Source organism: Ictidomys tridecemlineatus, chromosome 6 (assembly GCF_052094955.1).
Source record: "Ictidomys tridecemlineatus isolate mIctTri1 chromosome 6, mIctTri1.hap1, whole genome shotgun sequence".
NCBI lineage: Eukaryota > Metazoa > Chordata > Mammalia > Rodentia > Sciuridae > Ictidomys > Ictidomys tridecemlineatus.
This window is the reverse complement of record NC_135482.1, coordinates 9,463,768-9,485,057: the sequence shown is the minus strand read 5'-3', so window position 1 is coordinate 9,485,057 and position 21,290 is coordinate 9,463,768. Positions and strand designations below refer to the sequence as shown.

Genomic DNA, 21,290 nt, shown 5'->3' with positions numbered 1-21,290 from the left:
AGGTACCAGTTACTCTTCTAGGCCTCAGGGGATTCACCAATAAACCAAACAGATGAAATTCCTCAAGGTGGATGCCCAAGTTCCTAGGAGCAGACATTCTGCGGGGTAGAGAGACAAAGAACATAATGAATCAAAGAAAAATATAGAATGGAGATAAGTTTAAGGAGAAAGTTCAGCAGACACAGTGGGTGGGGAGCCCATGGTGTGGGGTTCACTTCCTGCCTACCAGGTTCCACTTCCTCTTTGGTCTCAAGGCCACACAATTTAGAAAGCAGTGAAGCCAGTACGTGCACCCAGGTCAAATCCATGTCTTTAAAAAGTGACTCTTGGGGCTGGCATGTAGCTCTGTGGTGAAGCTCTTGCTTAGCAGAGTTCAATCCCCAGAACCACAAAAGAATTAAAAAATTTAAAGACTTCTGACCACGTGGATGGGCCCCTAAATCCAAGTGGTAAATGTGGTTTGCTTTTTATTTCAGTAATAATTCATTTCATTTCAATAATCAAACTAAAAGGATTTCACGTGCATATTACGTTACAGCTTTTATTTATTGAGGGATGCAATAAATAAACGTATTCCTTTCTTACAAAATTTTAATGGCCTGAGGAGAGAATTTAGCGTACCCGTCAGCTGAATGGTTGAATTTAGGGGAAAAACTGATCGGGGGATGAGGTCACTGCGGTTCTGCAAGGTGAATCGAGGTCACTCGCCAAGGCGACAGCCCAAGCAGAACCGGATTCGCCAGATTCCCTGGTCCTGCCTTAACCCTTCCCGGCACCAAGCCGCTGCAGAGGGCACTCAGGGCAGGTTTCCCGGAATGTCGCCAGGGGGAGACCGAGAGCAATTACCAGCACCGCGGGGGATGAGGTCCCCAGGCCAGGACAAGGGCAGGCGAGGGAGGGCTTTGGTAGAGGGAGAAACACTATGACACCACGGCTAGGATGTCTGCCCTCCTACTCTCCTATTTGCAGGAAGGTTCCCACCAGTATCTTCTTCGCACTGTTGCCGCCTGGGCCTCTCAAAAATCTGACCACCCCTAAGGCTCTTGAACACCTCCAACACAGCTTTCGGGACAAAAAAAAAAAAAAAAAGCCGACCACGGGATCCGCGTGATCTTGCCCACCTTCCCCAGACGCCGCTGGAGCCGCACTGAAATTCTTCCAATTCCCCGAATTCCCCTTACTCTTTCTCCCCGAATATCCTTGTCACACCAGGTCCACCGGGGAAACCCGACTGTTTTCAGCTAAACGTCACCTCTGAGTCCTCCCCTGGCAAGACCCCCGGAGCCTCGCCCCACACCACCCCCAGTTTGGGGAAGTGGCCACTCCTGTGTTGCCATTATTCCTCGGGCTTCCGCCACCATCGCGCGTGACAGATATCTGGCCCTATCTTTCTCCTCCAATGCCTAACACGGAACAAAGCAAATGCAGTGAGTTCATTAAACGTTGGCAAGCTGAATGCAAGAGGCAGGACAAGGGATCAGGCTGTCACCGGGACCTCTGGCAAACCACCTGGCTCTCGGGTTTGCTGTGAGGAGTGAGGGACTAGTGTGTGTGTGTGTGTGTGTGTGTGTGTACATATCTACATAAACACACAATGTACATATACAAACACACACATTATGCTTATTATGCTTAGAGCAATGCCTGCAACACCGTAAGCACTTACTTTCGTCATTTTCACAGCGGCCAATATGGGTTATTGCCCTTTTAAGGCTACCCTCCCAACTTCACGTCTAAACGGAAGTACCCCTAGGGCTCCGGAAGTGACCTCAGAGCCCCTCAGAAACATGGCCCCGGAGCGCCCTTCCGGAAGCGGTCACAAGTATCTCCGTGACGCAGAACGAGTTAGAGCGTCCCGTAGGGTTTCCATGGTGTTGCCCTCAGCACCCCGTCTCTCCGCTTCCTCTCCCGCCTGAACACCGGGAACGGGAAGGCAGGCGGCGGGTCCTTCCCAGCACCGCCTCCCCGTCTGGGGGAGGGGTTGGACGAGCGGGTGACGCTCTGGGCGAGCTCGTCCGCTTCTCTATGGTGCCCAGCGCTCCTGCGCGCCGCTCCAGCGCGTTGGAGCGGACGCTGCCCCTTTAATCGACAGAGGGCGGTGCCGAGGAGGTCCCGCGAGAGCTGCGGGGGGCGGGGGGCGGTGCCGAGCCGGGGGCCCGTGGCGGATGGAGCCAGCGATGGAGCCGGAGACTCTGGAGGCGCGAATCAGTGAGTGTCCGGGAGGGGCGCGGGCCGGACCGGAACCGGAACCGGGGGCGCGAGGCAGGCCCCTTCCCGGCGGGGGCGGGGTACGCGGCGCCCCCTCCTCACGCCCCGCCCCCGGCTCGGGAGGGGCGGTGTCCCGAGTCGGCCCCTCCGACCCTGACCTGCGAGAAGACCCCGCGGGCTGCGCCGCCGCGCGGTGGCAGCAGGCACCGCCCACCCACCCGTGCTGGGGCCTGGACCCCGAGCCGGGCGGGAGTGAGCTGCGCCCGAACCCCCGGTCCGGAGGGCAGCCTTCAGCCCCCTCAGGCCCGGGCTGCTCCGCCGAAGAGCAGGCCCCCGAGTTTTCGCTTGGGCCCAGGGAGGGAGCGAAGGAGCGGTCCCCAGGGCTGCATCTCAGACCCCGAAAGGACGCACCCTTCTCAGGCCCCTTTCACTCTAGGGCCCTGGGTGGAGCGGTACCCTCCTGTCCATCCTGGATCCTGCAACTACTCTCAGATTTGCTCTTTCCCCGTCCAGACGGGGATAGTCAGGATTCCCCCGCGGTCCCCACCGTGAGGCACCCCCAAGACCTGCATGCTTGGAGGGTCCGGTCCCAGGCTCCATAAGTAAATCCAAGTTCGCTGTCACTACCCCCAGCCCGGTCCTCTTACTCTGCATCTCCGTCCACGATTGCTTTCCCAGCTCTTCCCGAGCTTCCTCCAAAGGCCTCTGCACCTTTTCCCAGTCTGTCCCCAGAGACAGCGTCCTGCTCAGGCTTCTGAACCCCCACGCCCTCCAGCTGAGCTGCCTGTCCTGCAATGCTGAGGATCCTCAGCCCTCACTATCCCCCTCCTAGACTCTGCCCTCCGAAGCCATGATTTGCTTCTCACTGGTCTAGTGACAGCTCTCTTCCAAGGCTTTTCCTCCTTTGACCCCTTGTCTGGGCCAGGTCTGCAGGGAAGCCTCTTGGGCCCTGACATACCAGGGAGCTTTGCAGGGTGGTTTGGGGTCGTGACCAGCCCCTTTTAAGCCATTCTTGAGCAGAGTTGAACTCTGAGTTGGCCTTGGAACCACGCCATCCCCAGGGATGTGTCAATCAGTCTGGCCAGTGTGGGGAATGTGGTGGGTAAAAAGGAGGCACTCAGAGGCCATTGACTGTTCCAGAATGCTACAAGTGTCCAGGTCTCAGCAGCAACTCGGAAGGTTGGGTTGGGCCCTGGCTGACTGATTTCAAGCTGATTGAAAACTTTTTAAGTTCTTTTTTAAAATATTTATTTTTTAGTTGTAGTTGTCAATACCTTTATTTTATTCCTTTATTTTTATGTGGTGCTGAGGATCGAACCCAGGGCCTCGCACGTGCTAGGTGAGCGCTCTACCACTGAGCCACCACCCCAGCCCCAAGACAATTTTTAAGTCTGAGTGATGCACAACAGTCTCAGGTGTAGCTCAGGGGTAGAGCCTGGCCTGGCATGCACCATCCCTGCATGGTGGGTTGGGGGCTCAGCTGGAGGGACAGATTTAGCAACAGTGGGAATTTTCAGAGAGGCCAGAGTCCAGAAACAGGCAGAAGTTGGGGACACCTGGGTTTGACCAGTTCTGGATAAATTAGGGCTGAGATTGTTTTGTCTTTTTCTTTCCCTTTGAATCCTAGCAAAATTTTGAGCTTTTCCTTAGTGGCGGTTGGAGGTAGTTGATGATATTGTCACTACCTTGGAGTGACAGGGTGGAGTTGCACCCTGTTGTGAAACCCTCCCTCTCTCCTCTCCCAAGGCGCTCTCCCCTGCTGCCTGCCAGGGAAGGTCTTGCCCAGATAGAGTTGAGAGGGCCAGGGCAGTGGGTCAGGTCTTCTTGGACTTTAAGCCAGATGAAGGGGAGAGCCGGTGGCCTGTAAGACCCACGCTTCCTCCACAAGTTGTTTCCAGAATCAGTGATAGTGTCCTTATTCAGGCTCACATGTCCTTGACACTTTAGGAGACTTCCTATTTTGCCCACCCCACCCCCAGCTGAGTGTCATCAAGTGGACAGGGCCTCCCTCCTTCTGACTGGTGTTCCCCAGCCTTTGGCCATGTTCGGGGCCTGGGAGGTGGCGTATATAGGGGAGGGCATATTCCTGGTATTTCCAGGGGTTCAGCAAGGTTTTCTGTTCCATTAAGGGAATGAGAGGTCCTGCTGGGCTCCTGAGACAGAAACTTAGACCTAGGAAGAAAGTGCTTTACTTGATTCAGCCCATCTTCTCTGAGCAGTCCCAGGGAATGGCCACCCCCAGTGTCTTCTGCGCCACCTTTTGCTCTTTACTTTACATTACCTTGCAACAGACAGTATGCAGTATCCTGTGTTTGTCCATTAGTCTTAGCATTGTGTTCCTCTTGCAGGGCCATTGGCTGCAGGAGGCAAGTGTTTAATCTTGTTTGCTGCACTAGGCGCAGCACCCCAGGCTTACTGAATAAATATGCCCTGAGTGGATGGCTCTCAGGCACTGGGACCCCAGGCTCTGGCCCCCTGCCACAGCTTAGGGCCCTGGGACAGGCACCACATGCTGGGCCCCCAACTTCCTGCTCTATAGAGCCTTCTGTGTCCCACCTCCTGGGCTCTGTTCCCTCCACATCCAGCTCAGTGTCCAGATGTGGGCAGAACTGGCTGGGAACAGGTGAAGCTCAGAGACGGGCTGTGAGGAGCGAGGGTCCCCCTCCAGCTTCCCAGGGCCTTGCCATGCACAAAGCGTTTTGTCATCTGAAATTAGTCCCTGTTTCATTCTGACTTTACAAGTGGGGAGTTGGAGGTTCAGGGAAGTTATGACCTACTTTGTTTCTTAAACAATGTTGGGGTCAAGGGACAAGTGTCTGGTCTCAATTCCCATCTCCTTTCTGTAGATGACCTCACCCCCACGTGCTCACAGCTGACCCCTCATTTATGGTGCATTTTCCACTGGCTGAGGGGAGAGGGGTGTACACAGCGGCTGTGACACAGGATGATAGCAGACTTGGGTCTGCAGTCCAGAGGACACAGAGAAAGAACTCACCCCACACTGCTACCTGGGCAGTGGAGAGCTCAGGAGGACTGCCTGGAGGAGGTGGCACTGAGCCACACCCCAGAGAAGGGCCAGCATGACAACAAAACCCGCTTTCCTTTCCAAGGGCCTCACACCCTCCTGTGCTCAGCTCTGTGAACTGGTCACAGGCCGGCCCCCAGCTCAGGTGACTCCTTCCAGTCCCTGCTGAGTGCTTCATCTTCCAGACAGCTTCCCCTGTCCCCCGAATGCCCTGCCTCCTCATCTGGGCCCCATAGCTCCTTTGCCTCCCTCTGTCAGTGACAGAACCTAGCTTCTCTTGGCCCACTGCCTGGCCACTCAGCTCCTTGAGAGTGGGACCATGGCTTCCCCACCTCTTACTTCTGGATCTTTTCTGAGCATAAATTCCAGAAGCAGAATCAGCAGAGCTGAAGTTGGTGTGGCAGGGGTACAACTGTAAGGAAGAGGAGACAGGAGGAGGAAAGTGACCTGGGCAGAGCCTCTAACAGTGGGGCCCAGTGGTGGGAAGCTGAGCGGAGGCCTGCCCAGGTCCTTACCTGTTCACCTACCGGATTGGAGCTTGGAGCGTGTGCGCACAGGTCTTGGGACTGTCTGGGCAGGAAGTGAAGCGAGGCCACTGCTGTGTGCTTGTCAAGTCCCTCCTGCTCCCAGCATGGGGTCGGGGAGCAGGGGCCCCTCTGCCTGGCTACTCTGATGCTCCCCTCCTCCTGCAGACAGAGCCACAAACCCCCTGAACAAGGAGCTGAACTGGGCCAGCATCAACGGCTTCTGTGAGCAGCTCAACGAGGACTTTGAGGGGTAGGTGGCCCTCTCTTCATACTCCTCAGAACACTCTACTTGCAGCGTGCACCTGCCTGGCCATGGGTGAAAGGACCTGCCTCCTCACCGGATGGAGCGCTTCCCAGTTAGCAACAGTAGTGGGCCTTTGAGTCCAGGGCTACTTGTGTGTCATTCTGAGTTGTGCCTTGTGGGGCCCATTTATAGGTTAAGACCCTGAGGCTCAGGGGATGAGCAGTTGGCCCCGAGATGTGATCGGGAGGCAAGGGCACTGGGCCTGCCCACCCCAACCCCCGCTGGTGGATTTGTTGGGGGCCCTGCCAGGAGAGCCACATGCTCCCAGCAGACTTTTTGCTCAAGGAAGAACCATACCCACCTTGGTGAGCCGCCTGGCGTGCCTGCCAGGACACACATTCTTGGGCTGCCTGAGCTTAGCTGTTGGCAGGGGCTGAGGGGTGGGCATTCTTTTTGTGGTACTGGGGATTAAGACCAGGGACCCTTTACCACTGAGCTATATCCCCAGGCTTTTTAAAAATTTCATTTTGACAACAGGATTTTGCTAAGTTACTGAGGCTGGCCTTAAATGTGGGATCCTCAGCCGAGTGTGATGGCCCATGCCTGTAATCCCAGTGGCTTAGGAGGCTGAGGCAGGAGGATCCCGAGTTCAAAGCCAGCCTCAGCAAAAGCGAGGTGCTAAGCAACTCAGTGAGGCCCTGTCCCCAAATAAAATACAAAATAGGGCTGGAGGTGTGGCTCAATAGCTGGGTGCCCCCAAGTTCAATCCCCAGTACCCTCCCCCCACAAAAAAAGTGTGGGATCCTCCTGCACCTCAGCCTCCTGAGTCAGTGGGGCTCTAGCTGGAAATATGTGTCCCTACAGGCTCCTCGAGGGGCTGAGACAGGGACACAGCCCTGTGTGCTTCTTCTCTGCCCCACTTTCACCAGGGCCAGGGCTGCCTGGGGGCGAATCCCACCCTCTCTCTGCGGAGTGACCTTGTGGCCGAGTCACTCGGAGCTCAGTTTCTTCAGCTGTCAGGTGGAATGATGTGCTGCCCGCCTGGGGCTGCTGAAGGCTCCCTGGCCACCTCATGAGGCTCAGGTGGGAAAGCGCAGGAGGCGCTCCGTGTCACCAGTGCTCAGCAAGTACTACCTGCACTGACTCCGGCAGTGATCTTTTGTGATCTGGTTGACATTGTCACCTCCTCCACCATGAAGGTGCTCTGATTTTCCCGGCAGGAAGTACCCTGCCATCTTGAGTCCCCAGGGAACTGTGCCTGTCACTCCTGCCACATCATTCATGGGTCACTCCCAGATGGGCCCTGAGAAGGCTCTGCTCCTCTGTCCAGGCTTGTCTCTGCAACAAGCAGGGGACAAGACCAGTCGTATTTCTTTTTTTTTTTTTAAGAGAGAGAGAGAGAATTTTTTAATATTTATTTTTTTTAGTTCTCGGCGGACACAACATCTTTGTTGGTATGTGGTGCTGAGGATCGAACCCGGGCCGCATGCATGCCAGGCGAGCGCGCTACCGCTTGAGCCACATCCCCAGCCCACCAATTGTATTTCTTTTTTTTTTTTTTTAAAGAGAGAGTGAGAGAGAGAGAAGGAGAGAGAGATAGAATTTTTAATATTCATTTTTAGTTTCGGCGGACACAACATCTTTGTTGGTATGTGGTGCTGAGGATTGAACCCGGGCCGCACGTGTGCCAGGCGAGCGCACTACCGCTTGAACCACATCCCCAGCCCCCAGTTGTATTTCTTAAAACCAGCCAAAGGCTCAGCTTGCTTTAGGGCCTGCCTGGCCCTGCCCTGCCACCACCCAGCTCCCCATCTGATCCAGAGGGGGCCTTTTCGTATCCCTGCAGAAGCCACAAAGTGCTGAACTCCTCGCGGGCTGCCCTTTCCCTCCCCTGGGGTGACTGGGCTTTATGGCAACCCTGACTCTGTGTTGTTTCTCCCACCCAGGCCTCCACTTGCCACCCGGCTGCTGGCCCACAAGATCCAGTCCCCACAAGAGTGGGAGGCCATCCAGGCCCTGACGGTGAGAAGGGGACAGAGGGTACCGTCTGTCCCCAGCCAGGTGATGGCACCAGGGAAGGCCAGACTGAGGGTCCATCGGCTCTACTTAAGAGTTCAGGGGAGTTGTAGGTGGGGGAGAGGAAGCTTTTTATCATTTTAATAATTATGTATTAGTCTGTGTGAGGTTTAATCCTGATTTCACAGATTAGTTTAGAATAGTGCCAAAATAGATAATGCCAACTTAAGTTTTAACAAAGAAAAAAATTAGCAAAATTGTGTCCAAGTGATGCTGGGAGGTGGCCCCTGTGGTGAAGGGGGTCACTGCAGTGCTGCAGGTGGGGCGACCGGTCACTGTACAGCCCCTGGCCACATCCCTAGCTGGTCTGACCAGTCAGACGCCTCTGAGCCACAGAATCTTGGTCCTCGCGAGTGCTCACCCTGGCCTCATGGGCCCTGTGGGAGTGTGGGAGACACCGCCTCCCCTGGGCCCTCACCCCCGTCCCGCCCAGGTGCTGGAGACCTGCATGAAGAGCTGCGGCAAGAGGTTCCATGATGAGGTGGGCAAGTTCCGCTTCCTGAACGAGCTCATCAAAGTCGTGTCTCCCAAGGTGGGTGCCCCAGCCTGAGCTACACATGCTGTGTCAGACGAGGGCCACAGAAGGAAGACGCCCAGACAGGCCCCCCGGTGAACCCCTCAGCCCCTGTGGACCTTGTACCCAGTAGAGGCACAGATTCTTTCTCACGGCCCCTCCCATCCGAGTCCAGTAGCTTGGAGCGTCTGAGAACACTTTCGGCTGACCGAAGGCAGGCAGCTGTGGAGCTGCTCGGTCCTCAGGGAGAGCTGGTCCCAAGGAATGGCTTGTCCTATTCAGGCTGCCCTGGCCTCGAGATTACTCCCTGCAGGCCTGGCCATGGCACTACCTGGCCTCTGACACACCTCAGCTTCTGGCCTTCGGCCTGAGGAGTCCTCCCCCACAGGTCATGGACATGTTCAGTGGGGTGAGCGCCCACCTGCTTTACCATTCCTTGCTCAGACCCATCCTTTGATCAGAGCTGCTATATAATGCGGGTGGTCCCCGCCCTCCTCCCACAAGACGGCTCTGGAGGTAGAGCCCCTTTGCCAGCCTGTTTGCTGTTGGAACTTGTTTGTGGGGCCCAGGGCCCAGAGTGCCACACTGCTGCTTCCTGGTCAGCCTGGGAGCGTCTGGCTCCTCCTCCTTGAGATCTCAAGGTTAAGTCATCCATGAGCTGTGAGCAGGCCCTGGGCTCTGGTTTTCCTGCGTTGGCTCTCCAGCCACGCCTCCGTGGGGGAACTGAGTCACAGGTAGCTGACACATCCAGTAGGTGGCAGAGCTGGGAGGTGAGGTCAGTCTGCACCGGCCTAGTGTGGCGAGGGTCTGAGGACCCCAGAGTCCAAAGGCTCCCGAGGGAGTCCTGGGAGGCACCTGGTCCAGGTTGGGCTTGCAGTGAAGGGGGCCAGGCAGTTCAAAGCATCTCCTCCTCGTGTCCTTTAAGTACCTGGGCTCCAGGACGTCCGAGAAGGTGAAGAACAAGATCTTAGAGCTGCTCTACAGCTGGACGGTCGGCCTGCCCGAGGAAGTGAAGATTGCAGAGGCCTACCAGATGCTGAAGAAGCAGGGTGAGGCCCAGAGAGTGTGGGGACCAGCAGCCCTCCCCCTCCAGCAGTTTCAGGGGCTTCTGGGCCTGCAAGATCGGAAACTTTACTTTCTCAAAAATATAAAGCCAGCACATGCAGTGGCACACGCCTATAGCCCAGTGGCTCAGGAGGCTGAGACATGAGGATTGTAAATTCAAAGTCAGCCTCAGCAATTTAGCAAAGCCCTTAGCAATTTAGCAAGAATCTGTCTCAAAAAAATTAAAAGGATGTGGCTCAGTGGTTAAGCACCTATGGGTTCAATTTCTGGTACCAAAAAAAAAAAAAACCAGTCAGTGGGACCTTTCTGTGGCTTTCTGGAGCACAGCCTGGGTGGAGAAAAGGTAGCTTTGGGTCTCTTCTCCTCAGAGAGTGGCCTTAAACAATGGATGGCCAAACCCTCTTTTTTTGCTGTTCAGTATGGTAGGTCCGGGGTAGACCCCAGCCCCCCCAAAGTCAAGAACCAGTGTGCTAGAGAGACCAGCTTTGGCCTCTGTCCTGTACCTTCCCATCTCGCCCTGCCCTGGGATCTGCTGACAGCTTTCTGACTCCATCTACCCCAGGGATTGTGAAGTCGGACCCCAAGCTTCCCGAGGATGCCATCTTTCCCCTCCCCCCTCCACGGCCCAAGAATGTGATCTTCGAAGATGAGGAGAAGTCCAAGGTGAGACTGCAGGGAGAATCATGTGGCACCTCGGCTGGTTGGGCCAGTGATTTCTGTCTCCTGGCTGCCTAGGCCTTGGCCTTTGGAGCAGAGGCTTCTGCTGAGCATAGTCACTATAGAGGGTGACAGGCACTGCATGTTGACTACTTCCCATACAGTGTCCCTGCATTTGATAAACACAGGAATTGTCCTTGGGATTGGTTTGAGGAGTTACATATATTTATACCTTTTATTAACAATTTATTAGCTTTTTGTTAAAGAAGCATGCACTTGTGGATAAGAAATTTAGCAGCAGAGGAAGAATGTTAAACCAAGGACTGTAACATGGAGGTGGGAGTCAACGCTGCTCTCTCCCCAGCCCCAGAGGCCACCACTGTTGAGTCTCCCACCTCCTCCTAGAAAGGTTCTCAGAAAGCCCGAGTAGCAGAAGGAGCTCTGTCTGTTGAGGACCTGCCTCTGCCAGGCTCTGTGTGCAGGGCCTCAGTAGTCTTTATGGTCACCCATCAGGTATCGGTCAGTTCTCACCATCCTAGAGAGCTTTAGCCATTGCCCAGGTCCCACACCGGGAGACGGGGAGCTGGACTGTGGCCCTCAGCCTAGTGCTGGCCTCACAGTTACATGCCTTTCTCCTCAGATGCTGGCCCGTCTGCTGAAGAGCTCCCACCCCGAGGACCTCCGGGCAGCCAACAAGCTCATCAAGGAGATGGTGCAGGAGGTGACAGCTGGGCCCAGAGCCCAGGGAGGAGCCAGGGTGGGAGGGTGGAGCTGGGCCACTGAACTGGGACTGTGTGTGCAGACAGGGGACCTGCCGTGACCCAGCTAGAGGGTTGTCTCAGCAAAGGGCTGTCACTAGGGGCCCAACATGTGGAAGGAAGAATTTCCCCGTGGTTCGACACAACCTGCCCTGGACGGACTTCTGCAAAACCGGTGCCCGTTCCAAAAACATCAGAAATTATTGAGAGCTGGGGGTGTGGCTCAGTGGTAGAGGGCTTGCCTGGCCTGTGTGAGTAACTGGGTTCAACTCTCAGCACCACATATAAGTAAATAAATAACAGAAAGGTCCATCGACAACTAAAAAGACAAGGTTAAGGGTCAGCCTGCTGTGGTGGTATGTCATAATCCAGCTACTCAAGAGGATGACAAGTTCTAGGCCAACTGAGGCAATTCAGAGAAACCCTATCTCAAAACAAAAAATTTAAAGAGGGCCGGGATGTAACTCAGGTCACTTGCCTAACATTCTCGAGACCCTGGATTCAATCCCCAGTATCACCAAAAAAAAAAAAAATGTGAAGGGCTCTGAGGCAGACTCTGCTGGGGCAGGAGGAGGCGACCCTGTCCCCCGGGGTCTACAGCACTCATCCAGCTGCAGCCCCCCGTGACTGGATCACCAGATCACCAGAAAATCCTGAAATCTGGATTTTCTTTCTTTCTTTTTTTTTTTTTAGTGCACTGTAGTTACACATAATAGTGGGGTTCATTTTTTCATATCCTCAGTGCACATAACAGTTTTCTCCATTTCAGCCCCCAGTGTTAGCTCCCTTTCTCCCCTTCTCCGTCCCCCAGAAACCTGGAAGTTTGCATGAAGTCTCCCACTTCCCCACTGATAGCAGCCACTTCACAGTTAATTTTTTAAGTTTGGTCTCCACAGAAGCTGCTGGTTCCCTCTTCCTGGGAAGGGAGTCTGGTCTGGGCAGGTGGCCGGGCTTAAGCTCAGGTCTTAGATGGATTCTGCCAAGGGATCCTTTGGGGACCCTGCACAGGCTCTGGAGAGTGTATGCCCAGAGGCTCAGAGGGCAGGACCTCGGGTCATCTTGAAGGACTGAGCCGTGTGTCCACCTTTGCCCTGCAAGGGAGGTACTTGCACAGTAAGCAGGCAACTTGCTTCCTGCACTAGCTCTGGTTTTGTTTTTTTGTTTTTTTTTTCTTTTTTCAGTGGGGGGTGTTATTGGGGATTGAACCCAGGGGTGCTCTTCCACTGAGCTACGTCTCGGCTCTTTTTATTTTATTGTGAGACAGAGTCTCACCAAGTTGCTGAGACTGGACTTAAACTTGCTGTCCTCCTGCCTCAGCCTCCCAAGTAACTGAGATTAGAGGTGTGTGCCACTGTGCCCAGCTCTACAGCCACCCTTAAAGGCCAAGAGCTCGCAGACTCGGCACCACCCCCTGACACTGGCAAGGGCACTGCACTCACTTCTAGGGTGGTGCGGTGACCGTGACTGACCCCTTCACCGTCAAGTACAGGAACCTGGTTTCAAGAAACAAACACAAGGAGGGCGGGGTTGCTGGGACCCACAGGTGTGGCTCTGAGGCCCTGGTCCTTCAGGAGCACCTGGTGAGAGCATGGGACCCTGGGTTCCTGGCCTCTCTCTGGAGACGCTGATGAGTTTGTGCAGAGGCCTGGGCCCAGGGGGCGCTGTCAGAGGGAAGGAAGTGACTGCAGGGGGCTTCCTGGCCACAGCACCCTGTCCGAGTGTTGGGTTCTGTAAGGTGTAGCAGGCTCCACCTGGAGCAGATGGCACGCTAGCCACCCCTCTGCCAGACTCCAGTGTGCACTTTCTGGGGTGGACTGGGCAGTGCCTGGCTCCCACTGGGCCTGACACAGGCTTTCGGGGTGTTGCTGCTGCTTCCCAGGACCAGAAGCGGATGGAGAAGATCTCCAAGCGGGTGAATGCCATCGAGGAGGTGAACAACAACGTGAAACTCCTGACGGAGATGGTGATGAGCCACAGCCAGGGCGGCACGGCGTCCGGCAGCAGTGAGGACCTCATGAAGGTATGTCCGCCCCTCCCCACTCCCAGACTTTTCCAAAGCCCATGTCCACGCTGACACCCCTACCCTGCTGTCCCCAGGAGCTGTACCAGCGCTGTGAGCGGATGCGGCCCACACTCTTCCGACTGGCCAGTGACACAGAAGACAATGATGAGGCCCTAGGTGAGCCTGGGGTCAGGTGCAGCCCCATCCCTGAGCCTCTTGCCCGACCTTGTGCAGGTCCTGCCAGTCAAGGGCAACTGGAAGCAGCCGCCACCAGGGGGCCTCCTCCCCCATCCTGACTGTAGTGTGTCCACCTTGAGGAAGGGGGAGGCAGAGAGCAGGGCTACTGCCAGTGTCCTTAGGAGACCCTGTGAGCTAGGCCCCTCACAGACATCTCATTTACTGCCCACAAGCTGCACTTTGTCTCCTTTTCACAGCTGGGCTCAGGAGGGAGAGACGAGCCCGGCCACAGAGCAGAACACGGCGGAGCCAGGGTAGACAGTCCCGCTGCTGAGATTGAGCTGGAAACTCAGTGAATCTTGAAGCCCTAGCAGTTACAGAACTGAGCCTGGTGGCCTCGGCAGGGCCACACAGTAGTTTCTTTTCCTTGTCCTCTGCCTGCATATCAGCCAGAGCCCCTGGGCAGTGTCTCCTCCCCTGGTGCTGTGGCACAGCCCCCGGAGCGCCTGTCTCGCCAGGCACCTGGCTTCCCCCATGAGGATCCTCAATGCCCAGGTTGCTTTAGCTCAGGCGCCCAAAGAGGCCATAGTGTGAGGACCTAGTCTGTCCCAGGCACTCCGGCCCTTGGGGTATAGCCATGTGGAAGTTGCCCAGCGCCTGCTCGAGGCGCTGTGGCCTAATGAAGGGAAGCAGTGATGGCCAGGACTCATGCCCTGCTTGTCAGGCAGCTTGTCAGGCAGTGGTGGCTGCTTGGAGGAAGGAGGCAGGAGACGAAGGGTGGGTAGGGAAGGACCCCTGAGTTGCCTCTGGGGGAAGACCTGAAGGCACTAGGGCCAAGGCCACCGAGGCCTGAGGCGTCCCACACAGAGCCAGTGTGGACACCTGGAGGTAGGAGTGTTCCTGGGACGTTCGGGCAGCAGGCAGCATGGAGGGCACCTGAGGTGGGGTGCCAGGTGGAGAGAGCAGGGGCCTGGGGCTGAGTAGTTGAGACAGGACCCCTGACCCACTGCCTGGGGCCAGGAGCTGTGAGTGCTCCCCTCGCCCACCCGAGGCCCCACGTTCCTTTAGCCTGGCATCTCCCCTCCTGCCTCTTCCAGCGGAAATCCTGCAGGCCAACGACAACCTCACCCAGGTGATCAACCTGTACAAGCAGCTGGTGCGGGGCGAGGAGGTCAACGGCGATGCGGCCGCCGGCCCCATCCCTGGTGAGGAGGTGGCAGGAGAGCTGGGAAGGGACCCTCCAGGCTGGAGGCACAGAGTGGAAGGAGGCACCCTGGTCCCAGAGCTGTTGACATGACTGCCAAGGTGACCCTGGCCCCTTAAGATGGGGAAGCCCCAGGGGAGAGGCCTGGACCACGTCTGTGCGAGGCTGCAGCTGGGGGGGGACGTCAGGAAGCCGGCGGGAGCGGGCCTTGGGCGAGAAGAAGGAGGAGAAGGAGGCCTTTCTTCCACTTGGTGAATCAGGCACCTGCTCTGTGGGCTGAGTGACACCCCCAAGGCCTGATTTAACCACAGAAAGCAGGAGGGAGGATCAGGCACGAGAAGACAACGGACTCGGCTCACACCAGGGTGAAACCGCAGCCTGGGATGGTGCAGGACTGGAGTTGGCCCTGTTGGGCGGCAGGGGCACCACAGAGCAGCAGAGTGCCAGCAGAGCTCAGGGGTGGGGAGCAGTGCCATGGGAGAAAAGGAAACACGGGCACATCCTGCCGAGTGAGGTTTTGTTAGTGACCAGTCACACATTCAGTGGTGGTCCCATAAGATTGTGTCACCTTATGACATTGTTCGCTACCTGGTTTACATGAGTACACTCTGTGGTGTTCACACCAGTGATGATATCTCCCAGAACGTGTCCCTGTTGTTAAGTGAGGCGTGACTGAGTTCTAAACAGAAGTACCACTGTGTGCTAAGGAGGGCCTGGGAGCTGATTCCAGCTGGGCTGGTGTGGCCGTGGAGGGGCAGCAGGAAGCCATTCTAAGGGTGGGAGGATGGGTGTCGCTAGCCTGCAGCCCCCATGCTCCAAGGGCCAAGCGTCCACCTAGGACTGGCCCAGCTCTCCTTTCCCACCCAGGGAGCACCTCGGCCCTGCTGGACCTGTCAGGCCTGGATCTCCCACCCACGGGCACCACCTACCCAGCCATGCCCCCCCACCCTGCGGACCAGACCAGCCCCGAGCAGCTCAGCACCTCAGTTTCTCTGCTGGATGATGAGCTCATGTCTCTAGGTGAGGGTGGAGCCAGCCCTGGAGGAGGGAGGGGAGGCCCTGGCGGTGGGCATGCGCTGGGGCATGATGCCCAGGGCACACCTTGCAGCTTGCCGGGCACCAGCATTCTGCACTCCAGATGTGGATCTGGTGAGGGCGTGAGGTGGGCGGAAGGCCAGTTCATGGCTGAGGAAGCCAAGGCTCAGGGAAATTAGGAGTGAGGTCACACAGTCAAAGGGCGAGGCTGGCCAGCCTCAGGAGCCTAATGAGCAGCCACACCCAGGCTCAGCACCTGCAGGAAGGCTCAGGGACTTCCTTCCTCGGGAGCCAGGAGCTACGGGCACCCAAGGTGCTGTGTGACCCATGGTAGTCCTGGGCCAGGCTGCTGGCACTGGAGTGTGGCAGAGGACCAGGCTCCCCGTGGGAGAAGCAGGTGGCTCAGCCAGCAAAGCTGTTTTCCAGTCTCAAGCCCCTCTGGGTGCAGCAGCCCCACCTGGGAGCCTAGAAGAGGCATGAATAACATTCTCCTTGTGATAGCCACTGAGATCAAGAAAAGGGGTGCCAGGGCCCCGTCAAGGAGTATGTGGGGGTATGTGGGAAAGCCATGGCTTGGAAGCCGAGAGCCACGCTGCATTTTCCTGAGCCAGTTCTTGAGTAGAAACTGAACCTGGAGCCAGGGCTGCAGCTCAGAGCACACGCTGGGCATGTGCTGGGTGCCATCCCAGCATCTTCTCTCTCACACACGAAGCGACAGCTGCCAGGGTGGCAGATCTGCCTGGTGTTCTGGAGTGTTCCTGCAGCACAGCACCTAGTGCCGTGTTGTGTCCCTGACAAGCCTCTGAGCACCCCGGGATGCAGGTGGGATGCAGGTGCTGCTCGGATCCCTGTTGTGCAGATGAGTCAGCGGGAGGGGCTCTGGGGGTGAAGCGGGCTCCACTGCTCTCCTTTGTTCCCTTTAAGAAAAGGGCAGTGACTTACAAAAACTTGTGAGAGATAATAATGAAAAATTTTTAAAAAGAAAAGGGCAGTGCGGACTGTGGTCTCCCCGCCAGCACCTACCTAAGAGGCTGGCTATGACCCATCCAGAGCCCGGGGTGACCTGTGGCAAGGACACTCATGCAGGTTGCTTGTGCCTGGCAGAGCTGGGCCAGGCAGCAGAGGACAGGGGAGCGATGACAGGACTCTGTCCCTGTGGCAGAGCAGCTCGCGCTCTCGAGCAAGGTGTGCTGCTTGGCGTTTCCTGTCCCCCAGTGGCTTCCGCAGAGCTCTGTGCCTCCAGCTTCCTCTGGTTTCTTCTCAGGGGCAGAGTGTGGGACAGGAACCAGAAGTGCAGGCGGCTCACAGCCCAGCCCTGGGGACGGGAAGGGGAGTCTGGTCCTGACTGCTCCCTGGGGCAGAAGGGGCGGGTGGTGGTCAGGGCTCCTGTCCGTCAGGGCTCCTGTCGGTCAAGGCATTCTGGCCTACTCAAGCGATATCTCAGGTGTGAGAGCTGCTGCTGTGGCCTCAGTTCAAAGGTGAGACCCAGGGAGGCCAAGTGACAGAGCTGCCTACAGACACCAGCAATCAGATTGCCTGATCAAGTCTGGATTCTGTCACTTTTCCAACTGTGTGACCTGGGGCAGGTGACTTAACCCTTCATCCCTTAAAGAATTCACACCTACCTTTTAAGGTCATTTGAGGATTAAGCAAGACCCACTTTTTTTTTTTTAATACCTTGAGACATGGTCTTGCTAAGTTGCTGAAGCTGACCTCAAACTTAAAATCTTCCTGCCTTATCCTCCCAAGTCACTGGGATGGCAGGTGTGTGCCAGCACTTCCAAAGTGCCCTCACTCTGGGCACAGCAGATGTCAACAGTGACACTGTTACCTCTGGTCTCAAAGGTCTGTCCTGGCTGGAGACCAACAGTCCCAGCTTCTTGGAGCCCTCTCCTCTGCCTGCCAGAGGGCGCTTCTGTTTGGACCTACCTCACTCAGAAATTGCTGGAAGCAGGGTCACACATCTTTTCTAGATCGAACCCCAGAGTGAGCGAGGCTGGGGTGTTCCAGTGGAGGTCAGGCTAGTTAGTGACCTCCTGCTGACCAGCAGGCCAGTCCCTAGAGCCATCCAGAGGGCCTAGTGCTCCTGGACACCAGTCAGTTGGCCTTATTGATCTATGCCAGGGGATACATGGGGACACTGAGGCTTAGCCGCCACAGTGCTTGCTCAGGCTGCTCAGACGACACCCCTTGAATCAGCTCTCAGGCAGGAGGACAGTGCTGACCCCTGCTTGCCTGGACCTGTGTGGTTAGGCGTCTCTTCCCCTCTCCACCACCCCAGCACCCCCCTCAGCCACCAGCTGAGGAACACAAGGGGAAGTCCTGACTTCTGTCCTTGAAGCAGCTTCACAGTGGCCTGCTGAGGAGAGAAGCACATGTGGCTACAAAATGGGCTTCTGGGACTTCACTATTTCTGTCCACCACTAGTTCCCTCTGAAAGTGCGGGTTTCTCCCTTCCGAGCCAAGCTTCTCAGAAACGGGGGGTTGGGGAACCCCAGATCAGCAGCCATGCCCAGGCCCCTCACCCCTGTGCGTCCAGTCCAGCCCCTTCTTTTCCTGTCCTTCCTCAGGCCTGAGTGACCCCACACCCCCTACAGGCCCCAGCTTGGACGGTGCTGGATGGAACAGCTTCCAGGTAGGAGGGGCCTGGAACAGCCCCACTTATCCCAGCCCCTGGGGCAGTGGGACAGGGGGACAGGGAGGAGCAGCCTGAGGGTGACAGTGAAGGGACCTTGGGCTCCCTGGTGGCAGACCCAGGGAAGAGAAAAGCAGTTTGTCCTGTCCTCGCTGTTGGCCACGTCACACCCAAGTCCTAGCCTTGGCTCTCCCTTGGGCGGTAGCCCAGTCTTGGGGTCCCTGGAGGGTGACTTTGAAGTACCTGGAATGTGGAGTCCCCAGCCACTCAACCTCACGACGGGCCGGGACCCTGTCCCCTCCTCGGGGAGCCCCTCCAACCGCTTTCTTCGCCCCACAGTCCTCAGACGGTGCTGAGCCTCCAGCCCCTGCTTCAGCCCAGGTCCCCAGCACGGACATCCGGCCACCAGGACAGATGCCCCAGCCGGCCAGCAGCGGCCTGGATGACCTGGACCTCCTGGGGAAGACCCTCCTGCAGCAGTCACTGCCCCCAGAGGCCCAGCAAGTGCGGTGGTGAGGGCTGCCTTGCCGAATCGGGAGGGAGCCTCTGTCCCCGCAGACCAGCTGTTCTGGGCCTGTACAGGCCCGGCAGGAAGGCTCGCCGTTCCCAGAGTGACCAAAGCAGGCTCAGTGAAGGTTCCAGAGTGGAGTTATGGAGAGAATCTGTGCCCACTCACATGTCCCCAGAAGTCCCCAGCAACAGGAAGGACACAGAGCTAAAGTGGGCAGGTGGGGGGGGGTGCCGGGGGAACAGGAGCTGGCCATTCTACTGGCGAGGTGACCGGAAGCCGGGGAGAGAGTGATGTGTGGGGATGGGCCAGGAAGCCCAGCCTTTCCTAGTCCCCTGATCTCCTGACCACCAAAGAGTCACTTTTAACACACTGTTCCCCAATAAGGGAGAAGCAGCAGCCAGCCCCCCGACTCACACTCCGGGACCTGCAGAATAAGAGCAGCTCACCCAGCCCCAGTGCCGCCAGCCTCCTCCACGCCGTGTCCCCAGAGCCCTCTGGGCCTCCACAGCAGCCCCTGCCCACTGAGCTCTCACTGGCCAACATCACTGTGCCCCTGGAGTCCATCAAACCCAGTGAGTGGGGCAGGGTGGGAGGGGGAGGCCGGGCCAGGTCAGTGGCTGCCCCCTGGGCCCTGCCACTGGCCACCTCAGTGGGGAGCACTGAGCAGGCCGTTCCTCCTGGAGCCCAGAGCAGTTGCAAAGCTGCTGCGTGAGCCCAGGTCCTGCAGCCGGGGCTCCTGGGAGGCACACCGTGGCCCGGCTCCCCAGGAAGGCAGGAGTCGGGATACAAAGGTTTGGGCCCCAAGATTATGAAACCAAACTGTAATAAAAATGCAGGTCCAAGCCTGGGACATGTCCCCCAGGAGCATTTGGAGGCCACTGCCCAGCACCAGGCCCTGAGCAGACACGAGGGCTAGCTGTCCTCTCCTTCTGGCCGTCTCACTGTGACCCAGGGTATCCCGCCCTCCATGTCCCTGTCTTACCAGTAGGAAGACAGCTCAGAGAAGGGGAGTAGCGGGGTCACAGTGAGTGTGTGACCCAAACTCGGCACAGCCCTTCACCCCAGCCTGAGAGCCACAGGGCTCTGCTGCAGGGGCATCCTGCCCCTGTCTGCGGAGCAGGCGCACTGCTGCCCCGGCGGAGGCAGGCTGGGTGAGGGGTTCGCCCACTGGGGAGCCCATCGTCCCCCTTCTCTCCACAGGCAGCATCTTGCCCGTGACCGTGTACGACCAGCATGGCTTCCGCGTCCTCTTCCACTTTGCCCGCGACCCGCTGCCTGGGCGAGCTGACGTGCTGGTGGTGGTGGTGTCCATGCTCAGCACTGCCCCCCAGCCCATCCGCAACATCGTGTTCCAGTCAGCGGTGCCCAAGGTGACGCTGCAGGGCGGACGGGCACCCTCCTCAAGGCAGGGCTGCGCTGGGGAGCCCGCTGCCTGAGGACAGGCAGGGACAGGGTCTCCCTTCTTTGCTGGGGAGCTGGGGAAAAAGGGAGCCAAAGGGCAGAGTCCCCCAGCGGGGAGCTGGCCTGGTTCCTCGGGCCACGGGAGGTGACGGGGCTAGCTGTGCCGTCTGCCGTCCTGCCACAGGTCATGAAGGTGAAGCTGCAGCCCCCCTCAGGCACGGAGCTGCCGGCGTTCAACCCCGTTGTCCACCCCTCAGCCATCACTCAGGTCCTGCTCCTCGCCAACCCCCAGAAGGTGAAGGGCCCAGCTGAGCCGGGCGGGGCTGTGGGCGGGGGCCACCTCTCCTCCCCTGACCCTCCGCCTTCGCCATCTGCCCAGGAGAAGGTCCGCCTGCGCTACAAGCTCATCTTCACCATGGGCGACCAGACCTACAGTGAGATGGGCGACGTGGACCAGTTCCCCCCACCTGAGACCTGGGGCAGCCTCTAGAACAGAGGGGCTGGGGAGAGGAGAGGACGGGCCAGTTGCTGTCCAGCCTGGGGAGAGGCTGTGGTGGCCCAGGACACCCTCTGTTCTCCGTGGCCACGTGCCCCTGGCCTGGTGCTTCTCTCCCCACCCTGTGGCCCCAAGTGACTCTTCCCCTCCTGCTTTGCCTCCCCACCTGCTGAGCCAAACCCAGCGGGAGGTTGGGCCTGGGTTCGCACCACCAGGGTCCCCCAAAACTGGTGGGGTCCTGGAGCAGGGAGGGGCTGCCCAGCCATGGAAGGACTTGGGTCTAAGGGAAGGAGCCCGGCCATCGGGCCCAGCCCTGACCCCAGCCTGGGTGGGGTCTTCCCCACCTGTCTCATGCCTTATGGGAAGGCCCAGCCATAAACGGGAGGTCAAGCTGGAGCTGGGGACCAGCCAGGCCTCCTCATAGGAACCCAGTGACTGGGGGACACCCGTGCCCCCACTGTTTGCACTCTGCTGTGTGGTTTGGCTCCTTTGCTTTTCTTTCGGAGTAGCCGGTGGCCGCAACCCAGGCCCTGCCTCCTGGGGGCCTCTCTTCACTTCGAGGTCTCTAGAGGGACTGTGAGAGCCCGGGGTGAGGCCAGGGGGTGGCCCAGGCAGGGCTCCCGAGCTCTCATTCGTCTCTGCCGGGCCTCCTGGGGCGCCTCACGCCTGTCCACCCATCTGTCCACGGTCAGCAGTGGAGGCGGCGGGGGCGGGGGCGCGAGTATTTATGAAAATAAAACGTCCTTGTTCCTGGA

At 57.8% G+C, this 21,290-nt stretch overlaps 2 protein-coding genes across 4 annotated transcripts in view; one reads left to right on the top strand and one right to left on the bottom strand.

Moving 5' to 3' along the window:
- Lgals2 (galectin 2) overlaps positions 1-2,997 on the bottom strand; it is a 24,332-nt gene extending 21,335 nt beyond the window's left edge. Inside the window, exon 1 of the mRNA XM_013357284.4 lies at positions 2,856-2,997. The gene's annotated coding sequence lies outside the window, so the exon portion shown is untranslated. The remainder of the gene's footprint in view (positions 1-2,855) is intronic.
- Gga1 (golgi associated, gamma adaptin ear containing, ARF binding protein 1) lies at positions 1,792-21,290 on the top strand. Of its 3 annotated transcripts, none has more exons than XM_005322272.5 (17): positions 1,794-2,208; positions 5,926-6,010; positions 7,951-8,026; positions 8,514-8,612; positions 9,520-9,643; positions 10,222-10,322; positions 10,957-11,037; positions 12,954-13,094; positions 13,172-13,253; positions 14,351-14,458; positions 15,325-15,477; positions 18,063-18,127; positions 18,467-18,639; positions 19,023-19,210; positions 19,839-20,008; positions 20,224-20,334; positions 20,419-21,290. In XM_005322272.5, the coding sequence occupies exons 1-17, from the start codon at positions 2,166-2,168 to the stop codon at positions 20,527-20,529; spliced, it is 1,911 nt and encodes a 636-aa protein (XP_005322329.1). In that variant the 5' UTR covers positions 1,794-2,165; the 3' UTR covers positions 20,530-21,290. The 3 variants fall into 3 exon arrangements, with proteins under 3 accessions (XP_077908902.1, XP_005322329.1, XP_040134249.1); XM_040278315.2 differs by lacking the exon at positions 1,794-2,208 and adding an exon at positions 3,239-3,547; XM_078052776.1 differs by lacking the exon at positions 15,325-15,477 and having other exon boundaries at positions 1,792-2,208.

Excerpts from the sequence above, each read along its gene's own strand:
- Gga1 (XM_005322272.5), top strand. The coding sequence starts at position 2,166 with ATGGAGCCAGCGATGGAGCCGGAGACTCTGGAGGCGCGAATCA. Across the intron at positions 11,038-12,953 it reads TCAAGGAGATGGTGCAGGAG|GACCAGAAGCGGATGGAGAA; the intron begins GTGACAGCTGGG and ends GCTGCTTCCCAG. Across the intron at positions 15,478-18,062 it reads TGATGAGCTCATGTCTCTAG|GCCTGAGTGACCCCACACCC; the intron begins GTGAGGGTGGAG and ends GTCCTTCCTCAG.